This window comes from Cucurbita pepo, chromosome LG15, assembly GCF_002806865.2.
Source record: "Cucurbita pepo subsp. pepo cultivar mu-cu-16 chromosome LG15, ASM280686v2, whole genome shotgun sequence".
NCBI lineage: Eukaryota > Viridiplantae > Streptophyta > Magnoliopsida > Cucurbitales > Cucurbitaceae > Cucurbita > Cucurbita pepo.
The window spans coordinates 2,334,016-2,356,116 of NC_036652.1; the positions used below are offsets into that span (position 1 = coordinate 2,334,016).

The following is a 22,101-nucleotide window of genomic DNA, read 5'->3' on the forward strand; positions in this document are numbered from 1 at the left end:
AAAAAAAAATAAAAAAAAAAAAAAAAAAAAAAAAAAAAAAAAAAAAAAAAAAAAAAAAAAAAAAAAGAGCTAATTAAGTACATGAAAACTTTACCCATATGCAGCCTGTTTATCGGTCAAGAACCCTCCGGTCATAACTTGGTTTCCAGTTCCTTCATCAAAACATAGAGTCAAGTGAATCATATTGTTCAGTTTATCAGAAACTTCAAGAACTTCACCACAAACAGGGCAGCGATTCATCAATGGTTCCCTGCAATTTAAAGAAAATCATCAATATGCTAGAAAAATTAAAAGGAATGAGATGAAGAGATGGGAGAGTTGTAGGGTCAAAAATCAAAATTGTTCCTTTCAACTTCAACCAAAGTGCATTATGTAGTTTTATTCACCAGTAACTGTCTCTTAATTGATTCTCCATTCCATCTCATAAACATGCTTGCTACCGTAGTAGCCATTTTTTTGTTGGTTGACAATAGTTTGAATTGCCTTATAAGGAATGAAGTGAAAAAACTCATGTCTCAAATGTGTAAAGTACTGCAAGCGTGAGGGATGAATTTTTTTTTCTAAATTAACAGTGGAAGGGTAGAGAAACTTTCCAAGATGTGCATCACACAAGTAAATTCCTCTATCATACGCAAAAAGACAATTATAACTCCGCTATCCAATTTTCAGGGGGACCTTCGTTTCTTTGTGGTCCAAGCTTGTTAAGCTTCTTTGGTTTTCAATATTAGGTTTTGTTCTAGCTGGTTGTTTTCTTTTCATTTTTATGTGTTTTCGTTTCTTCTTTCACACCTCATAGAGTTTCTACCTTCTGAGCATTAGTCTGTTTTCATTTATTTAAAGAAAATTTCGTTTCCTGATTAATAAAATGAAAAATTATAGCTCTCTATCCACAGACATTTAAATTCACTGTGAAAATTCGCCGATTTTCAAGTATCAAATAATAATCTGGTGCAAGAAATAGGTGAATGGCATTTTTCAAACGAATGATTCAAATGGATATTTACTTCTCTTGTTGAGCAGCAAGAAGAGCAGCCAACTCATCAAGCGTGACAACACCATCCCCATTCTTGTCAGCTGCCTTAAAAAGCTCCTCCTTCTAGAATATTAATAACTATACAGCTCAGGAAAATAGATATGAAACCAGATAGAGCAACGAAGATATTTATATCAGAAAATGAGTACCGTAAAAAAGATTAAAAAAAGATTATAAGAACTTCAAACAAGATAAACTGAAAAATACATGTAAAGCTGATCCATAAGATTTCCATTCTTGGATACAAATGCCTTATTTACAGTTCAAAGAAAATTTAATAACCAGCAGATAGTTGAAAACTGCGTAGAATGTACTTCAAGGAATAAGGAACTTATATTCCAAAAATTAAAAAAAGAATGAAAATAAAAAAATATGAAAACAAAATAAAAAGANCAATTAACACATGAACTCTATTTGGTACTGTTCTCAGCAGTTCAAAGTTAACCTATAATCGTCATAAAACCAATGTTAGAATCATTTCTTACAGTGACTTATAGGGGTAAAAAAGAAACACAGAGAGGGAGAGAGAAGATTGAGTTTTAGCTTCAAACCTTAGAAGCTGCCACTTGATTGCCAAAAGCATCAATTAAGTCAGAAAATTCAGGGAATGAGAGCTCTCCATCCTCATTATAATCCTGTGCAAATATGACAGCTCAAGAATATGAAAGTAAATAATTTTAAGTAGGAGAATTCTAAATGGGATTACATGTTTGTGATGTCTAGCAAACATAATTAAAAATGACATGTATGACTAATTTCTCCAAGAGTTGGTTAAAAGAACAATGCCGCCGTCCAACAACAATAGTTTCTTGCAAAAAGAGAGTTTACATCTCTTGTTGGTTCAAAAAATTCTCTTCCTCCTCAAAGTCATGAAAAAACTTCAAATGTATCCTTACATATGCAAAATAATATTGAAATGCTGTAGCTTTCAACAAAATAACGAAAAATTCACTATTTTTAGGAGTTCTGTCACTTAGGGAGCATCAAATAGATAAAGTTGTGGAAATGGTGAAGATAATTAGGTGAAGGTAAGGGTAATTTGGTAAAAGAGAAAATATGAGGTCTTGACCTTAACTTTAATCTTAGGCTATTTATTCAAATATCTGTAGTTATAAGAGATTTATACTGGTTACCCTTGAAACAATAAAGCAACCTACATCAGTCTTAGCAATAAGCGGTGGAAATTCTGTTCCTTATATCATTTAGCTACAAGAAGAGAACATTGTAACATACCACAATAGATAAGATGCGTTTTGCAAAGCGTTTCTCTGTTTCGATCGGGTCCTGCCAATAATATTAAACTGAATAACAGAAGTGCTTACTGAATTCACTAAAACGTGAAATAAATACTTCCATACCATATTATAAGGTATACAACGCACAATAAAATCTTAGGTTGTTTTTAGTTGGCATAAAAAAATTTTGAAAAAAAACACACACACAAACATAATTAGAAATACTAATGATGTATCGTGTACCTCAACAGAACATGACACATAAATTTTTCCAACCACTGCATTAGGCGGTGATGGATCCAACAATTTGAGTTCCTCAGAGCTTGAATCCTACAAGACCACATTAGGACAAAAATTGTTCCTCAGAGTAACGAAGTGAAGGAAGAAATCCAACTGTCACATGCTATTAGTTAAAAATGATACGGATGGCTTCGGCAAAAGACGGATAAACTGGATAAAGGACTGCCAATCCAGCTTTTCAAAACAGATCTAAGTTTTTTATTTTGCAATAGAAGTTTCTGAAATAATTCACACCTTCGGCTTCAATACCATATTCAGTAATCAAGCTTTTACCTCTCTCAACTAGGACTTTGTTATAAAGCATTAGCTCCTAACGTTTACAGTTCAAACAAGAGCTTTCATCTCCTTCCTTCAGCTACCTCGTCTTACAATTTTATTACCATTCGCACTTGGTTGTATAATGCCTAAGCATTTCATTTGCTGCCCCTTGTATATTAAAGAAACTGAATCCCATGTTCACGTTTAGCTCCAGCTGCTTAGCATCATTGTTTAGGAACAGTATCCTTTCTACCTTTGGATGGCTATGCCTAGGAACATCTCCACCTTCATCTTAAACACCATTGTGAGTCACCATTTCGATAAGTCTAAGAAGACTCTTTGACAAAATATTGCTCGAGCTTTCCTGTGGAATCTTTGGAAAGACAGAAATCCACGGATCTTTTCTGACAAGCAACAAAATTTCAACAATTTCTTTGAATCCACTATCTTTTTAACAATTTTCTCGAGTAAATTAACTACTCCATTTCGAAATTACACTCTTTCCTCCCTCATTTCTCATTGGAAAATTTCCTTGTACTCATCTCATCGATAGGACCTCATTTTCTTTAACCATTTCACCTAATCAATGCAAATGTTTATGTTTAGAGTTTGATGTAAATTCATATTTTGATTTTCGTATCCCATCCTCTTTAGTAATTTCTTCTCCTAGATGAAATTATACTCTGTTATAATAAAAAGAAATCTACTTATACAGTTTGTTATTAGAAAAAATTGTACCTAATGCTACATAGTAGAAAGATCTTAAATAATATGGAGTAACTAGTCACTTGCAAAATACTAGAGTTAACTCGATCGATGTTTACAAGTACAGGAAAGAGAAATGGACTTTTCTATGTGAAGTGATTAAAGTAATGCAACTAAATGATCATGGATGGGTCTATGTATGGTAATAGTTACTCGCCTGTGATAGAAATTCAAGTAGATCGATCTCACAATATCCAACAAGGTTGTTTCGGGATATTCTATTAGTCTGCAATACAAAAAGATAAATACAAATTTTAGATTACACAATTCCATGGAAGGAAAATAAATTGATAGTCATTTTCGAGGGTGTGTTTTGTTAGATCTATAAAAAGCTTTTGTACATGATTGTTCTCTATATGGTTCTATTTGTGGTTTTTAATTTTTCTTTTTAAGGTAGTTTGTATCTCTTGAACTTTTAACCTTTTTTAATATATCAATGAAAAGTTATTTAGTGTTCAAAATCTACAGATTCTATATATTATGCAATTTTGTAATTTTACTTTCATTAATATTCTAATAACTAGCATTCTTTTTATCATTAAAAAAGACATTACTGTTCCTAGCGATTTCGAAGTTATAGCCTTCAGATAAAATTCTATAAAAGCTAGAGAACTTGAAAAACGTGCAAAAGCTTTTTTCAGTTTCAACTCGGGTTTCTTTCCGTTTTTTTTTTTTTTTTTTTTTTTTTTTTTTTTTTTTTTTTTTTTTNTCTTTCACCCATTCATTAATTTAATTAACACAGTGAAATGTTTTATAAATTTTATTCAAAAATTTTTAGAATCATAAAATAGAAAATAAAATTATATTAATTTAAGATATATTATATTTTAAACTAATATTTAAATATCTATAAGTTCTTTTAAGGACAATGTTACATTTGAATGAAAATTAATTCGTTTTTCTGTTTACATTGCAGTATCAAATCAAACTGAAATTCCAGAAACTTAAAGCTTAGAAACCTATTCTTTTTCTAGTAAATCTCAAACCCTAAACAACGTTAAAACCATTGAACCTTTAAAGATGATTACTACCTCAAAAACAGAGATTCTCGCAATATGAGGTCCATCCTTCTCCAAGAGAAGCTTCTTTTCCTGTGAAAAAAAAGAAAAAAGTTGCATTTAAACAAAGCTGCATATGTCAGGTGATTCAGTTATCATATAGGTATTAAATGTTACCAAACAGTTCTAAACCGGAGAATAAGCATAAAAATTCTTTCATATTTGATTGGTTAATTACATTTGCATAAATACTTATTTCATACTAAACAATGATATATATCAGTACAATTTCTTTTCTTTATTTTCATCTTTTTGATTTTTTGTTTTTTTATTATGGGAACGGCAATCTTCATAGATGAAATGAAAAATTACATAAGAGTAGCAATCATAGAACAGAAAACAAAATTACAAATCTCTGAACACACAATTTATAAAACAAAAACAAAAACAAAACTAGAATAATAAACTACACTAGAATCCTGATCAAAGAAACATGCGTTTAAATTTCAGACTTCACAAAAGCTTTCCATCTCTACTCCTCTGTTCCAGAAATAAATAAATAAAACTCTGCTTGCATCTTTGAAAAAATTTTAAAAACTTTAATTCCTGGAATCTAGTGAGAAAACAGCACCAACTGAAGGAGAAACGCAAACCAACTGCGGCAAAATAAAACCTTTGACAACACAAGAAATCTGAATACTGAATGTCAAACTATGAGCTGACAAAAGCCGCAGAACGTAAACTTCCCAAAGCTTCCAATGGACTATTGGGATAAGTGGTGGAAAGAGGTAAAGGCAAGAGTTAGCCTTAAAGTCATGAGCATGGTTTTGGAAACTTATATCATATGCAAGATAAAGCATGAACGCTTATTGGGTTAATGCAATTAGGTGAATTCTCTAAATTATTTATTCGTTCCATACAACTATATATAATTTAGGATTTCTGTAACTATCTTGTTTTATACATCACTTCGCATTGGAAAAAAGCCTTTTACTAAAAACTTCAAGGTTGAGCATCCTTCCCATTTTCTTCATTTTATCTTATTAATGAAATAATTTTTCTTTTTTTTTTTCTGTTACAATTTAACCAGGGTTGGGCAGTTAACCTAAGTCATGTATCTATAGAACTAAATATTATTTAAGACAAAAGGGCAAAATATCCAACAATTTCCTCAATACCAAATCTTAAGAGTCAAATAATTATCTTGAGAGATTAATTTATATGCATATAAGTTGGCCGAAAATCCACCGACTAAAAGATAGTAAAAATATTGTAGATTATCGATTGAAACAAAGAAAAACTATAAACGAGAAGTGCAGAGATGGTACAATATAAATCTATTCCAACTCAAGAAGTGATAGGGAAAGCATTTTTAAGTACCAAAGCAAATAAAAATTCAAATAAATTAGACGCAACACAAGTAAAGAAACTCAATTTGCTGCAAAACAATAGAGGTCTGAGTACTCACAGAGTTCCAAGCTGGGTCTTTAGTGCTGCAAAACCAATAAAGCCCAATCAACAAACTCAACAATATATATTTACGTATTGAATATGCAAAGGTCTTCGTAGCGACAGAGTCAAGATTGCTCAATAATAATAATATAAATAAATCCAATAAAATGTTATGACTATGTCAGATATCATTCAGATAAAGGATTCGATGGTACATTCTTATGATTTAGACAACATTCAAAGAAAGGTGATGCCACCATGCTCCAACTTTACCAAGGGCCCCTAAAAAATGGTGGCTGAAATTGAAAATGTCTCAAATGATAAAATCAAATTGGCCACTCCAGACAAGAAAGTAAAAGTTTCTAGCCAATTGAAAATGACAGAAACTTCAAAATTAAAACTTCTGAATTTAAGTTTAAGATCTCAGGTAAATTTTACATCACCGTTAAATTTATATCTTTTTCTATAACTGTAGTCCCAAATTCTGATAAAACAATTTATAGAAACCAGAACAGAATCAAACTAAATTGAAATGTAAAGGATGAAAACTTACAAGATAAGCCAAGTAATTTGAAGAACTTGGACCCTACCTACTTGAGATCATTCTCAAGCCCTAATTCATTCACCAAAATAATGTCTACCTTCTCCTTCCCACTCCATCTAACTATAAATTACTACCATAACTACCTCCCTAGTTAATTACTAATATACCCTTTAATACTCTAATAACATGCCTATCAAATTTCCTACAATTCCCACGTTCAAATTCAAATTAATCCCGAGAAAATTACCAACATTTACCTTGCACGACCTCTAGGATATTGATTTCTTTTTTTTTTTCTTAAAATTTTTTATTCTTATCAGATGGGTTTTCTGTATTAAGTGACACTGTTCATCTCAATCAGAAAATTTGCAACATTGTCAACACTCTCCTGCATAAGAAACTACGTTTAATGAAAGATTTTCCTCTTTTCCCTAAATCTGACCAAAAAATGCATTTTTCAATTCTAACATTCAATTCAATGTTTAACAAGAATTTAAAGAGCTACAGAAGTTAGACAACGTCAAATGTATTTCTAACGTTGCAGATCTTGTGTCACCATTTCCACTTTCCACCATGTCTCAATATTTGAGGAGAACATATAGGTCATTTTTCTAAACAAGAAACAACCTCTCATTGATATAATGAAAATGAATAAATGTTCAAAAGATACAAACTCCTAAAGGGAGTGAAAAAGAAGAAAATACAAACAGCAATTACAACCAAATAGAGATTAGCAAGAAAATAATAAACATTTACAGAACCTAGAATTTTCTCAAGAACTTCATCTAAAAGAGTAAGAGGACTTGCAAATAAATGATGAAACTATGAATAAGGCCTCCAACCAATAGCTACTTCAAATCTTCCAAAGAAAATCATGAAAAGACCACCAACCAACAAAAAACCTTGGAAAACCCATCATAAAACCTCAAAAAAAACTCCTCAGTTCTGCAAGAACTATTGATCCATTGAAAAAAACTTTGAAGAATCATCACCAACAAAGAAATAAAAAGAAAAGTATCCTAATGCAAGTCAACCCAAATATCTCAAACAAGATAAAACAAAACTATGGAAAGCTAACATGACTTCCTTATTGAGCCAAAGGAGGCACAAAACTCAAGACCACACCGGCATCTTCCTTGAATGAATCAACCTTCACCAACTTGTCTACATGCCCAGTGTCAAGGTCATGCTTGTCTAGGGCATATTACCTATGATCGCATGCCTAATGTCATGGCCATGCTTGTACAAGGCGTGTTTCCTGTGGCTGGTATGACCATTCCAAACCCTTTTTACTTGCTTTCGTGTAAGCTAGTTTTTTATTATTTAATTATAATAATTTATGGGGGCATGGCTCCTCGCCAAAATCATGTATGCACCTACTAAGGCTAATTTTCTGCAAAATGCACTATAAGGGGATGCAACTAGTTATCAATTCCTCCTACCCGGGTTATATGATATCAATGTTGTTGTTGTTTATTGCTTATTGCTTGCTAGCTTATAATATTACTTCCTCATATTGTTTTCCAAACGTTTTTTTATAAAACTTTTTTTAACCCTGTTTTCTAAAACTATTTTCCAAAAATGTGACTAGAGGCTTGAGCATACGTCGTCCATGCCAACGGTGACCCAAGTTTAGTTGGACTTACTTGAGGGCAAGAGTAAGTACCACACAATCACGTTGCAATTCTCGAAAGGGTACGATTGCGACAATTGGTATCAAAATCGAGCCGTCTCTTAGAATTCAAGTAAACAAACATGTCCACTACAAAACAATTAAGTCCCGGGTTGACCGATCGGTCGAGATCGAAGAGAAAATGCTCTACCCAAGTGAAGTCCTTGACAATCTTGGATTTTTGGAATCTCGCTTGAATGAGATTGCCACTAAAGTCAACATAATTGATGTGGCAGCTAGCCGCCTAGACAGGATGTCCATCCAAGAATTGATGCCTCAAGTTGAGTCCCTAGAAGATAAAGTCACATGAATTAGTGGCTTCAGGGGTGGGGATAGCTCAACAAGCTTTGTTCCCCGCATAAAGGAGCATGTCGGAGGTTTAAACAACTCCCAAAAAGTGATATCTCAAATGATTTCAGAAATTTCAAAGGATGTAAAAGCTGCTCTTAATGTAGTAAAGGCCAAAGTAGCAGATTTGAGCGTCAGACTAAATCTCACCATGAGATCGATGGGGAACCAAACCCCAACAAGGAACGTAGTCTAGTTTAACAAGGCAAAGATCTCGAAGCCTAAGCCTTTCTATGAGGTTTGAGATACTAAGGTCTTAGATAACTCTATCTTTAACCTCGAACAATACTTTCAAACTACAAGTTGTTAGATGAACACGACTCTCCACAATGGTATGATATTGTCCACTTTGATCATAAGTTCTCATGTCTTTGCTTTGGGCTTCCCCCAAAAGGTCTCATACCAATGGAGAGAGTATTCCTTGATTATAAACCCATGATCATTCCCTAAATTAGCCGATGTGGGACTTTCATCATCCAACACCTCCCCTCGAACAAAGTACGCATCCCCTTAATCGAGGCTCAACTCCTTTGGAGTCTTAGTCATTTTTTTACTATGCCTTTGAGGAGGCTTGACTCCTTTTCTTTTGGAGTCCTTTGTTCGACATTTGAGAATTTACCAATCTATTGATACGACTAAGTTTAGGGCATGGCTCTGATACCATGTTAGATTAACAGGACTCTCCATAATACTATGATATTGTGCACTTTGAGCATAAGCTCTCATGGCTTTGCTTTGGGTTTCCCCAAAAGGCCTCATACCAATGGAGAGAGTATTCCTTGATTATAAACCCATGATCATTCCCTAAATTAGCCGATGTGGGACTTTCATCATCCAACACAAGTGTTGTGGCATTGGAAGCCTTGACAACAATGCATCTAGTTGACAATGAAAAAATGTGGGGGAGATCCAGGTACATGGACATTCAAAATGGTTGATGTACCATAGACACTTAGGAGAGACTAAAGCAAGAACTCTTTTGGCAATTCTTCCCGGAGAATGTCAAGATACTAGGAAGAAGAAAATAGGGGAACTAAAGCATGCCAAAAATATTTGAGACTATATTAAGCAATTTTTTGGATTGTTGGATATTCATGATATGTCTGATAAAGACAAGTTTTTTACATTGTTGATGGGCTAGAGTCATGGGCGAAGTACAAACTGTACAAATAACGAAATCAAGACCTTTCTACAGCTTATGCTACAATTGAATGATTGCTTAACCTTGACAATGATCAATCCTAAAATGTGAGACAGATTCAGGCATCCACAAGTGGAGGTAATAGAAATTACCGATCCAACTCACCCAAAAGTGGGAGGAGGTGATAGACTTGAAACTAGAGGAGGGGACTATGGATCCTCCAAAAAGAGAGGTAGAAATCTGTATTGGAGACCACACCACCAGAACAGTTATAATTGGGGAACCTTGTACTACTTCATATGCAAAGGGACACATCGAGAGTTTAAATGCCCACAAAAGGCGTCTCTCCAAACCTTTCAAGAAAAATTTGGAATGAACCCAGAAGCGAAATATGAAAAGAAAAAAGCTAAAATATCGTTAGTCGAAAACATTGAAAACACCCACATGGGCCCTAAAGTATTTATCTAATCTCCAAAAGAAAGTGGGAGAGATGGAAGAGCCAATGGAATGGAATCTTATGTATGTCGAGGCCTAGGTTAACCACAGATTGACTAACAGTACTAAGGTCAACTTTGGAGCTACTCACAACTTCATAACAAAGACCAAAGTGAAATGCTTGAACATTGTCTAGCATCGAGATACAAGAAGGATGAAAGGCATCAATTCGGCAGCACTATCTGTCTCAAGAGTTGCAAAAGAACTCTAATCCAACTAGGAGCTTGGAGTGGACACTAATACTCGACAACCAAAATGGGTGAAGATGATGTCAGGGTTAAAATTGCTATATGTCTGATTTCACGATCATACTTGTCCAAGGCGTGTTACCTATGGTCGCATGCCTACTCCATACCTTTTATACTTGCTTTCATGTTAACTAGTTTTTTAATATTTTATTATTATAATTCAAGGGTGTATTGACTCCAAATCAAAATCATGTCTAAACTTGCCAAGGCTAATTTGCCTCAAAATGTAATATAGGGGATGTGACTAGTGGTCAATTCTTTCTACCAAGGCTATACACTATCAATGTCGTCGTTGTTGTTTGTTGCTAGCTTGCTTATAACAGTGTTTTCTCAAATTGCTTTCCAAACATTTTTTGACCCCATTTTCTAAAACTGTTTTCCAAGATCGAGGTTGTAGACCTGAGCATACGTCATCCGTGCCAACGACGACCCGAGTTTAGTTGGTTGACTTATTCAAGGGAGAGCATATGTGTCACACAATCTCATTTCGAGTCTCGAAATGATGCAGTTGTAACACCCAGCACCTTTTAAATGTTTTTCCTTCTCCAACAATGATGAAACTATTAAACCTTTATCTCCAACCAACGGTACTTCACACAAAGTTCCCACAACCCCTCCCAACAAAAAGTTTAGACCACCAAAAGAATCCAAGACCCCAAAAGATTGTTCATCTTCCAGGATCCTCTTTTCTCTCGAAAAATATAGGAGACTATTTAATCAATCAAAATCAGCAGGTTAATGGTATCTAAAGAAATTCAAATAGAACCTCCACATTTCTTTCCAATAAACTCAAAATTTTCATTTTTCAATAAAGATGAAGGTAATCTTCTGATTTTAATCCATCCTCCAAAGCTTTCTACCAACTAAACTCTTCTATGTTTATAACCGCACCAAGTCTCAAACAAAATATGGAATTCTCCTATCTTTCTCCAAAGACTACGACGAAAGCTTCTAAGAAGTCAACCTAATTTGAGCAAGACTTGGTCAGCTGCAAATGGATTTATTAACGAACTCTTAGATTTTTCTTTCTTACGAGTTTTAGAGATTTCTCTCCAATCATCAGAAGAATGTAATCTTGAGTTAACAAGAATTTTAGAGAAATCCAAATTTTTCACCCCCTTTTATTTATCTAGAAGTAGTTTGAAGAAACTTCAGCTGCCTAAAACTTGTAGAAGATGCCCCCAAATCCTTTTTGACAAAAGAAGCTTCAAAAATACTTTCCTTGGGCAAATAAAGATCAATTGCACTCATAAGCTTTTGAAGAGATTCGCTCAACATATCCCAGAAGACCCACCATCCTCTTTTCTGAGACCAAGCCGGAACAACCAAAATAGAATTTTTCGCACCACCATTAAACTGGAAAGAGATCTCAATAAACCATCCAAAATTGTTAAAATTTTTAAAGATTCTAAAGCATTAATTTTCAACATGCATCAGCTTGCTTAACTTGACGTTGGAAGGACAATTCCAATGTGAGCCGAACGGCTTGTTCCAGCCATAATAAAGTATTCCAATGATGTTTAACAAAAAAGGAGAGACACTTTTCCCTTTCTTCCAGAAGTTAAATCCCATGGACAAAAATGAAACAAAAAAAGAATATATTCGCAATACTACAACTGCTTTCCATCTGACTACAAATGCAAAGACGAACCAACCAAGGAAAATTCTCTTAGATGAAGAAACTGATGAGGAAGAACCGAATGAAGGCTTCTTCTTCCAAAACCCTTATCACGTTCTTTCTCTTACTGGTGTTCCCTTTGCGAGAGAAAGGCAACAACTTTTCGATAAAGCATAGGTTTGTGTTGTGGAAACTGTAGTAATTCAATTCCATAGTCGAACTTTCCCCACAACGAGACTTTCTGGCACAGTAAACTACACTTTACTTTTTTCCCTTTATACTCTAGAAAAATTCCTTTCAACAAGATGGAACAACATCTTCCAACTACAAGATTCCACGCTTACGAAATTCAGAACAAGAAACGGTAAATCCATTTCAGCTAAAGTGGTACAGAAACAAGCTAACTTTACAGCAGGCAAGTCAGAAAAGGCAATACAATCACAGAATATATGTCCCCGCGTGGAACTCGCTTATTTAAACAATCACATAGGCTAAAGATCAAAGGACTAAAGCACCATAACTTGGTTAAAGAATCAAGAACTTAACTGATCAGAGATTCCCGTCCGAAAAGTCTGCTCTCCGAAAGAAACACAAGCGAGCCACTTATCCTTGAAATTCATTTGCGCCTACAAACAAACAAACAATATCAAACAGAGAGACAAATCAAGCGACAAACGAAAGCTTAGATAACAAAACAGCCAGAGCATTACACTAATAAGAGTAAGAACAGCGATTCCAGCGAAATCCTCCACAGAGCCAAGTTTGGTATGAGAACGAATTCCTTTGCCATTGGCGTCTCCTCCACGACGCCTTCGAAGAAATCGACGAAGATGCATACGCTTCTTGAATCGAGAACCACGCGAGTCTTCAGCATCGGGATCTGAAGAGGAGGAAGACTCAAGCTTGGAACTGCCATTCCCCATGATTGGCTCCGCTCCTGCTGCTGCGTCTGGAAATGGAGGGAATTCGATTGGGAGAATCAGTCTTAAGCCATGAGAAATCGAGGTTGTGGGGGATCGTGGGGTCTTTGATTTGAATACTTCCAAGCTGAAAATTGGAAGAATGTCAGTCCGTTCAACTTTTTGGTCTGCTTTTCTGCTGTATTGTTCTTCCCCTGCTGGCGGCTATTTCTTAAAAGCCTCCAATCTTTTTTTAATTACTTGTTTTTTCTCTCTTTTTATGACTTTTAAAAAATATTTAATTAAGGACTTAATTTTAAATTTTATTAAACTCCAAACTATTAACATATAATATTTAGAAAATATATTATATTTTTAGATATTAGTCGGTAGTTGTATCCTATTTAAACGCTGTGAACATTAATGAACATCGCACTCTCGTTCTCACTTTTATTTCTCATTCTTACCATGGTATCAGAGCACCGATCTTGGTGTTCTTAAATATCAAAATTTTCGCGGAATCAGTCAAATCCAGCTTCAAAATTTCGGATGTTGATTTAATACATCTTTATTATATTCATCACTCTGATCTGCCCAAATATTCACTTGTTCTAACCATCTCGAGATGCAAATCTAACTGAATTTGAACTTTGGAAGTTCGACAACCACCCCAGTCTGAATCGTAATATGCTCGTACAATAAGTTGTTTTCATATGGTAGTAGAAGTGCTTGACCAGGAGTACCTTCGATGTATCTCAAAACTCGTAGAGCTGCCTCCCAATGTGGTTTTCTTGGTTCATGCATAAATTGACTAAGCATACGAACTGAATATACTAAATCAGGCCTAGTAACGGTTAAATATATTAATCTGCCAATCAACCGTCTATATTTACTTGGATCATTCAACTTCTCTCCTTCTAATGAAAAAAATAATAGAAAACGAATAATTCGAAGTACGATAAGATTGAGGTTGGAAATGTTTATTTAATCTGTGGGGTTAACCTTCAAAAAACATTTTTGAACCGTCCCCTCCAATTTAGCTATATGAGGTCAAAATGGAGATTATATTCTTTATATTTATATTTATTAATTTATATATTTAAGTATAGAATAGTCGAGTGTAATATTAAATTTTAAATTTTTATAAATTATATTATGTTATTATTATTTAAGAAATATTATTAAACTTATTATAATTTTTATTTTTATTTTTTAATAGTATACTATTCCTAATAAATTAAATTTACTCTTAATCTTCTCGAATATTTCCACGCGTTAAACTTTTTTAGCGTCCATATAATAATACTTATTATCGTTGACCGAATTTATTAGCTAAATTAATAAAAATATATTTGAATTTTGCATTTTGTTTCAAAATTTCTTTAAAAAAAATTAAAAATACCTTTTAAACTTAAAAAAGTTATAAAAAAAATATAGTTTCGAATAGAAACGGTTAATACTTTATTTAAAAAATATCCTTTGAATTTTAAAAAATTTCATTAATACTTCAAAAAAAATTTAAAAACTTTAAAAGCACCTTTAAAAATAGGTTATTTTAAAATTTTTATATTTTAAAATTTTAAAATTAACGATATTTTTTAAATAAATATTTTTGAAATAAAAGTTTAAAAGTTTTATTGAAATTTTAGAAAATTTAATAATGTTTTTTAGACCAATATAAAATTAAGAATATTTTTATTAATTTAATGTATTAATAGAGGTTTATTTAAAAATTAAAATGCCAGCTAATAGAATCAAACAAGCCAAATTAATTGGAAGAATCTGTGCAGACATGTTTTAAGAACCGCCGAACTGAATTTATGCTTCAATTAAATAATTATTCAAACATGTAATAAACTATCTATATATATATATATATATATATATAATTTAATATATAATATTCTATGGTGGCTTTTAAATGAATTCTAAAGCTCTCCATTTTATTAATGCATCCCATGTGTGACTTTAAACCACCTTTGTTGCCAACATAAGTTCAACTCATTCAATCAATATAAACAAATGAATGAAATCCAAAAGCTTCCAATGGTAGCTATAACGTTGTGTACTATATGCATGTGTCACGACTTTATTAAGAAAAGTAGTAGGTTGTGTATCTTACACGTCGAGACAGACAAGGCCGACCCTCTAGTGGTGTCTATCTGACCACGCGAGGGTTAAGATTGAGAAGTGTAATGATGCTACTGAACAGGAGAGGAGTTATCTAGTAAGATCTGAAAGAGAGAGGAGGTGTAATGATGCAATTATTTAGATTTTTAGTTAGAAATTAAATACCAAGCGCATTTTACGTATTATGGAAATCACGTCATGATCCGTAGGTTGACTTGAAATTGATATCATGGGTTCACTTGAATATCGAAGAACAAAATCAAACTTTTATCAAGGATAAATTAGTGACACCAGCTTAAGCTAACTATGTAAGTGACCTTACTGTTGCGGTTGGAGTTAGATAACTTTATGATGTATGATCGTGTATGTTTTGTGACCCCTGCATGCCCCATAAAATTTTTATGTTATGCTTGTGTGCTTTATGTGTCTGCAATGTGATGTCCATTATATCAGGTTATGACTAAAATGAAATGCTACGTAAGAATTCAAAGAAAAGATTATGTAATAGACTATGTGATGTTTACCATGTATACCTAGTGCATGTACGGAATATGTAAGGGGGTGAAATGAGAAAAGGAATGGCGTCAATCCTATGTTTTGAATGTAAATTATGGGGACCTCATGCATGTATGTGTGTCATGTGCATCGAGATACTTGCCCATTATGTTATGTTAGTACGGACGCGAATTTTCGATATTATGTTTGTCATGTTCGCTATAATATCATGTAGATTTTTCCTTTTCTATGGCGTCCGACGACATGTAATGCGTTAAGCTCGACTATGTTAGGCCCAGGAGGTATGTATACGAGCCTGCCTGATGGGTCCATGTGTGCGTACGTGGGCCGTGTGTGGGGAAATATCACCCATCCAACCCTACTCAAAACTGAAAAGAGTCCAAACCAGGTTGACGGTTTTAAGATAGGTCCTAATCATGTTATGTGTGTGATTGCATTGCATTGCTAACTCCAATAGTGAAGTGACTTACTAAGTATTTCATAAAATACTCAAAGCCACGTGCTACACTTATATTTTTCAAGTAAAGGTGAAACTCCCCATGGATGGCGGTGAACGCTGGAAAGGTTATGGAAGTTAGGATAAAACATGATTAAAGCATGTATGTGGTGACGTCGCTAATTAATTAAGAAAATTAGGGGCGTTACATTTTTCTTAATGTCTTAAAATTTAGTAGTTGAGAATAGTTAGATGTCACATTTCACCGATACTTGACATGTGGGTGAGTAACATGGACAATGACATTTTTGTAGGGTTAACTATGCAAGCTCAAGACCCAGTAAAGACCCCAAAAGAACATCCTGGTACGGCTGACAACGACATCGCAAGTAAAGACCATAACACATGCATAGGATGGTGGTATTTCATTTTCTTAGACTTAGATTAGTATAGGGTCCATTTACTTTTAATGTCTTATTTGTTTTATCTAATATTTTGTTATGTTACTTTAAAGACGTTTTCAAACATGTAAGTCCATGACATTGTTTTATGATAAAGTTTTCAATGTTTATGATGATGGTAGCGACTTTAGGTTAGTAGAAATCTAGGGTCGTTACAAGATGTTTATTTTACACACGGAGACCCGATCCGAACGGGGAGAAAATTTTCAGTTTAGAAGGAGAATGGGGAGGTAGTGAGAAACATTTTTTCTCCGTTAAATGAATGAGGCCGCAAACAATATTATATTTCCCGTCCTCGTTCCGCCTCCTTTCGCTTAATATATATATATATATATATATATATATAATCATTTTTCACCATCTTTTTAATAAGAATTACATCTTATTGAAAAATAAAAACTTTAAATTAACTATTCTAAGAATAATAAACGAAAGAAAGGAACGTGATCGCCTCAAATTCTCCACGAGAAATCTTTGTCTTGATTCCCACAAAAATAGATAGTGGGGATAGGGACGGGGACGGGGAGGGGTACGGGAAGGCTTCCCCGCCCCATCTCACGCCACCCAGTGGACATTTCCGTCAAAGTCAAAGTCAAAGTCAAATTTAATCTTTGTTTGAGTGTTTAGTTGGTCAATTTTTGTGTACTATTTATTATAATATTTTAAAAACACTCTGAATTCTTAACACAAATTGTAAAGCAAAAACATTTGTTGAGAATATTTATAAAAAAAAATTAAATTAAATTACAAGACAAGAAAATAATTATTAAATAATTTTAAAAAATCATTATCAAAGACTCCTAGTTTTCTATAATTGACTTATATTTGCCAAATTTGGTGATTTCAATATGTTAGGTTTTTGACCACGACCAACTAAGTTGCATGATACTCGAGATTCAGCCCGTAGTTTGACAACCACTCTACTGTTCGTAAATAATGTCGTACTGTGAGATTCTATATTGATTGGAGATGGGAACAAAATACTCTTTATAAGGATGTGAAATAGCAGACGTTTTTTAGGGAAAGTTCGAAAGGGAAAGACCAAAGAAGACAATATCTGCTAATGGTGGGCTTGGGCCGTTACAAATGATATCAGAGCCAAACACTGGACAATGTGCTAGCGATGAGGCTGAACCCCAGGCAGTGTGCCAGTAAGGACGCTAGGGTAGATTAGGGGTCCTACATCAATTGGAGAAGAAAACGAGTGTCAACAAGGACGTATGCCCTAAAAGGGGTGGATTGTAAGATTTCACATTGGTTGGAAAGAGAACTAAAACACTCTTCTTAAGAGTGTGGAAACCTCTTTCTAACCGACGCGTTTCAAAAACCTTGAGGGAAAGCCCAAATAAGGGTGGAAACTTTTTCGTAGCAGACACAAACCCCAGAAGGGAAAGCCTATCGTATCAATTTTGTCAATTTTCGTGATCACGAGCCTCGAAAATCCATATTAGTTATTGTTAAAGTTTGAATTTAAAATACCTCAAACCATGAGTTGGGCTCATGACCTAATGGCTCATGAGTATGGGTAGCTCATATTGGGCTTTTTTGAGTTAATCCAATTATGTCATATTAACTAACTTATGCTACTTATGAGAGCTTATGCAATATCATACTATTGTAGAGAGTCGTGTTCATCTAGTAATTTCATTAATAAACAATATTACGTTAAATATTCTTAATATTTTTAAAAGTAGAATAGGATTGAATAGGTTGAACCTTATTTTCAGATTCTTTGAAACGTCCTTAATGTTGGATGAAAGTCGCATAATTTAGAATACTATCTGCATATATACGAGGCCTTTTGGGAAGCCGAAAGCAAAGCCATGAGAGCTTATGCTCAAAGTGGACAATATCATACCATTGTGAAGATCCGTCATTTCTAACATGGTATCAGAACAAAAGTATTGTGAGCCTCGAAGGCATAGTAAAAAATGACTAAGACTCCAAAATAAAAGACGTCGAACCTCGATTAAAGGGAAGCGTACCTTGTTCGAGGAGATGTGTTGGATGAAAGTGAAATCAATCCGTTTATATGATACTTGATGTGAAATTGTGTCTTTTTTAGAAAAAAAAAAAAAAGAAAAAACAAGGGATATTGCTGTCGTCATGGATGACGCAATGCTTTTGTAAGCAGCCAAGAAGCTAAAAGGCTAGGAGAGAAGATAAAAATGGTGTCATCATTTTTTGGTTCGCACCTTACAGTGCTTTCTGGGCTCCACTCCCCCTTCTCTCCTTTCTCTTTTCCATCCTCGGTTAACCGTAACGTCTCACGTTCAAGATTCAGACCACAATTTAGAATTTATATTGAATACCCGCTACATCTAACATCTACTGCAACATTATCACGTTACTAATTTATCTTGAACGGTTGAAAACTATTTTACGTTGACCTACTGAAAGGACTCGCGTTGGCCGGTAGACACAATGCTACTCTTAAAAACCATTCAAGATATAGTCATGTCACAACGGGATATCGAGGCCATGGAGTACAAAATCTGTACTTCCCGTACTAATCCGAATCTTTTTTTTTATATATATTCTTAAAAATTAATTCTAAATTCGAATGTTTCCTATGACTCGACATTTCATAATCTTTTTAGGATCGAATTAGGTTTTTGTTGTTTGTTGGGTTTATTTATTTATTTATTTTGTGTTACTTTTAATTAGTTAGATTTGGTCATGTTTGTTGTTTGTTGCTTGAGTTTGAATTTATTTTTTAAATTTATTTTACTTTGCTTCATTTTTTAGCTACTTTTTGACTTTCTACCATTTCTATATTTGAATTTTCACATATTAGCGTTAAATCAGAATGATTATATCGAGAGACTTCATTAATTTACACGAGAACGAATATCAAATATAAAATACAGACCTGATTAACCCGAACAAAGTTAACATTTAAGCATCTCTACCTCCTGAAACAACGATAATGATCTCAATATCAAAATTTTAATTTTATGAATATATCTGCGATGTCCCACATTAGCCGGGGAAGAGAACAAAACACCATTTATAAAGGTGTGTAAATCTTCTCCTGGCAGACACGTTTTAAAGCCTTGAGGAGAAACCCGTAAAGGAAAGCCCAAAGAGAACAATATCTACTAGCGGTGGACCTCGATTGTTACAATATCGATAAATTATTCACACCAGCGAGTAATAATCCGAAATAAAGTATACATTTAAAAAGTAAGATTGCTTACATAAATATAAGAATAATAATAATTAAAAAAGGAAAAAAGGAAAATCTAATAATTAAAAAAGAATTTTGGAAAAGGATATTTCTTTTTAGGAGTAATTAATAAAAGTGACATAAAGGGGGGGGGGAAGTGGGAAAAAATAAAAGAGGAGGGGTTGGTTGGTAATTTAGGGAGAGATGGGGGTAGTGGGATGTAATAATAATAAGTAGAAGAGAGCACGTGGGAAGCGCGTGTTTGGGACGCATTATTGGATGCGAGTGGGTAAGCTGATTTCGTCGAGATCCTCTAAGGATAAAAAAACTTCATCCAAACACGACAGCTCAGCCCCATCTTCTTCTTCCTCTTCTTCCTTCTCTTCATCTCTTTCGTAAACTCTGCACAACACCCATTTGCTGTAATCCTGCTAATTAAAAAAATATAATTAATTAAATAATTAACAAAATTAAAATTTTAAATTATTTTAAATTATTAATTCCCGAGTTGGGTTGAATTGGGTTAGGACAATCTTTGTAGACCAATCTGAAGTTTGATTCAGTTCGTGATTGAACAACCTTAATAAGTTTACAACCGTTGCTGGTTTTTTTTATTATTATTATTTAAAATAAAAAACATATTTATTATATTAATAACTAAAATTTAAAAAAATTTAAATAAAAAATATTTATATATTCTTAATCTTATTTTTTGATTGGCCAAACTATATATTTTTTTCTTCCAAAATTCAACTCAATCCAAACCGATTAAAAAAGATAGAGTGCTAATAAGTTTAATTACTGAAATAAACATTATTTTAAAACCGTTAGCAAATATTGTCATGTTTGGACTTCTTATTTGAGACGTGGGATCTTAAAGAAGGGTATTTCGTTCTCCTCCCCAATTGATCTGGGATCACAAAATTTCACCCGTTCGAGACCCAGTGTCCAATAGATATGGGACCCATATAAGGGTAGTTTGATATTATTAAAAAAAAATAAAAAAATAACGGGTTGGGTTGAATTAAATATTAGAAAAAAAAAATTAAAACTTGGGTTGAAGGGGGATGGATGGTGGCGTACTCTTTTCGGCCGTCCTCGGCGTCTGGACGATCTAGTAGAGGAGGACGAGGAAGAGGAAGAGGAAGAGGCAGCATCGGGAAGACGATACTCGTGCATTATCCAATTAGTTTTGATTGGATCGGCGGCGGCGGAGGCGGTGGCGGTGGCGGCGGCGTGAAAAAGAAAATACTTCTTCATTCCAACAACTTGGGAGGTGGCAGTAGAGAGGACAGGATCATCTCTCCCCAATGGATTCCAATAGCCATTATCAGTAACTCGAGCATCAATCTTTCTACTATAAAAATACCACCGGTTTCCCTCTCCCAACGCCTTCCCTAAAACACATACAATCAGCAACCAATAAACAAACCAATTCACCAACAACTTGGTCTTACCTTCGAGCTCCCACGGATCGTAGGGGAAGAGATCGAGATCGGGAATGACGTCGGGGTGGCACGGGAGCAAGGCCGCCTTACGGTGGAGGAAATGGACGACGAGTTCTTCGTCGGTCGGATGGAATCGGAAGCCCGGCGGGAGGTTGAAGTTGTGGGAATGATCGGCTGCCGCCATGGAGGTTAATTTGGAAGAAGAAGAGAAGAAGAGAATAGTAAAATGGTAAGAGGAATGATGTTTTATTTATAGTATGGAGAGGAGGAGAAAGAGAATGAGAAGGTGACGTGCGACTCAAGTTGGGTAATCAATTTCATCACCAAATAACTTATAATCACACCTCACAACTTAAAAATAATTATTAAATTCGACCGTACACGGGTTGGATTCAATTGGGTTAAGACCGTTTTTTGAAGAAATCGAAGATTTTAGATCGAGTTTGAGTAAAAGTTTGGTTCGGTTGGTTCACAACCTAACTCAATCCTCAGTTTTCGAGTTGGATTGACAGGTTGTTAAAAAAACATAATTTCTTACTTTAAATATTAAACATTGACTAGTCACAACACATCATTAACATTAGTTACAAATGTCATTTATTCTGGAACTTTATAATGATTTTTAAAATAGGGCATGAGTTGGGTTGTAGCCCTGTTTTTCGGGTTTGTTTGGTCAGTCAACCCATGAACGGACCCAAATTTTCAATTTTATAAAAATTCAATCCAAACCCAAATCAAAATATTCGGTTCGGTTCGTGGGTAGGGGACGGATAATTAAAAAATGATCTTTATAACAATTTCAGAACCCGTTTGAAACGTGTTGAATTAACGAAGAAAGAATTATTCAATGAAATCGCTACAATAGGTAAAAAAAAAAAAAAAAACANCTATCTCGTATATCGAACAATGGACAAGTGTGGTGTCCCATCCCATGA

General features: G+C 34.1%; 2 protein-coding genes across 3 annotated transcripts in view; both read right to left on the reverse strand.

The window, feature by feature from the left end:
• Nucleotides 1-13,236, reverse strand: part of LOC111811391 (phosphatidylserine decarboxylase proenzyme 2-like) — a 28,574-nt gene extending 15,338 nt beyond the window's left edge. Inside the window, exons 1-10 of the mRNA XM_023698206.1 lie at nt 12,818-13,236; nt 12,654-12,733; nt 6,058-6,082; nt 4,623-4,682; nt 3,749-3,817; nt 2,512-2,598; nt 2,267-2,317; nt 1,585-1,668; nt 1,005-1,096; nt 95-250 (exon numbers count right to left, since the gene is read on the reverse strand). Coding sequence (XP_023553974.1) covers nt 95-250; nt 1,005-1,096; nt 1,585-1,668; nt 2,267-2,317; nt 2,512-2,598; nt 3,749-3,817; nt 4,623-4,682; nt 6,058-6,082; nt 12,654-12,733; nt 12,818-13,030 — 917 coding nt within the window. The 5' untranslated portion in view covers nt 13,031-13,236. The remainder of the gene's footprint in view (nt 1-94; nt 251-1,004; nt 1,097-1,584; nt 1,669-2,266; nt 2,318-2,511; nt 2,599-3,748; nt 3,818-4,622; nt 4,683-6,057; nt 6,083-12,653; nt 12,734-12,817) is intronic.
• A 6,609-nt stretch (nt 13,237-19,845) lies between these two features.
• LOC111776266 (NAC domain-containing protein 104-like) lies at nt 19,846-21,371 on the reverse strand. Of its 2 annotated transcripts, none has more exons than XM_023655675.1 (3): nt 21,176-21,371; nt 20,802-21,115; nt 19,846-20,146 (listed from the first exon to the last, which is right to left on the reverse strand). In XM_023655675.1, the coding sequence occupies exons 1-3, from the start codon at nt 21,348-21,350 to the stop codon at nt 19,991-19,993; spliced, it is 645 nt and encodes a 214-aa protein (XP_023511443.1). In that variant the 5' UTR covers nt 21,351-21,371; the 3' UTR covers nt 19,846-19,990. The 2 variants fall into 2 exon arrangements, with proteins under 2 accessions (XP_023511443.1, XP_023511442.1); XM_023655674.1 differs by having other exon boundaries at nt 19,846-20,149.
• Between the last annotated feature and the right edge of the window lie 730 nt (nt 21,372-22,101).